At 49.9% G+C, this 955-nt stretch overlaps 1 protein-coding gene across 1 annotated transcript; it reads right to left on the bottom strand.

Moving 5' to 3' along the window:
* Positions 1 to 252: 252 nt before the first annotated feature.
* On the bottom strand, positions 253 to 912 carry MAGEH1 (MAGE family member H1). The gene has a single exon (XM_007453727.1). It carries the CDS (start codon positions 910 to 912, stop codon positions 253 to 255), a length of 660 nt encoding a protein of 219 aa, XP_007453789.1.
* Positions 913 to 955: the final 43 nt, after the last annotated feature.

Raw genomic sequence — 955 nt, 5'->3', positions numbered from 1 at the left:
CGGAAAAAATATATATCTTCTTCAATGGTATTTTAAAACATACTATGACCTTAATCAACACTGTACTAAAATGAATAAAATTTACAATATTCAAAGTAAACGTTCTGTTTCTCAAACAATTAGCACTGATCACAAATACCAAATACAGTGCCCCACTCCCCATTACATTCAACTAAGGACCCAGATGATCTACTCCTTGGGGTACCTTTGAAGCTCTTTCCAATCCCCCTCAAGGGTGTGCTGCATATTTCCCTAAGGGGCAGAATAACCCCTAGCACCTGAATTGAGGATAGCCTCAACTTCTGCATCATCATCAGAATCCCAATCGTAATTACATGGCCAGTCCTTGGAGCATCGGTTACGCACCCTTGCCACAAAATGCATGACTTTCAGCTTGCTTGATTCCACGTGTGCTCGAGGTCCCCAGAAGAACTCGTACTCCACAGGACTGCTACGGGGCACCGGCTTATAAATCAGGTACCCTCTGCGCACAAACTCTTCTGTAACGACCTTCTTTGGATCTCCAAAGATGCTGTGCTGCCGGCCAGGCTGCATCCCCAACTTTCCCAGCACTTTCCAGACCAGGGCCTCCTTGGCGCTGTTGCCCATGATGAAGATGAGGGCTAATATAGACATCAGGAGACTTTTCTTGGTGCCTTGAAAATTGCTCCTGGCTACCGAGGGCTTCTGCGCTAGAGCAGTGCTCGAGGCTTCCTCGGGAGTGGTGGATGCCTCCTCTGGAGTGCTTGGGTCTTCCTCTGGGCCGCTCAGGTCGTCCTCAGGGGTGCTCGGGACCAAAGAGGCGGCCATCGGGGTCTCGGAGGTTTCTGAGGCCTGTATCTTACGATTGTTGCGGTTCTCTTCTGCAGCCCTTGCGTTACGGCGACGCCGACTCTTTCGTCCCCGTGGCATATCTTCTGCTAGGGGCACGGAGCCTATAGCAATCCTAGGGAAA

The sequence above is a fragment of the Lipotes vexillifer genome, unplaced genomic scaffold (genome assembly GCF_000442215.2).
Source record: "Lipotes vexillifer unplaced genomic scaffold, Lipotes_vexillifer_v1.1 scaffold954, whole genome shotgun sequence".
NCBI lineage: Eukaryota > Metazoa > Chordata > Mammalia > Artiodactyla > Lipotidae > Lipotes > Lipotes vexillifer.
This window is presented reverse-complemented; position numbering and strand designations above follow the sequence as displayed.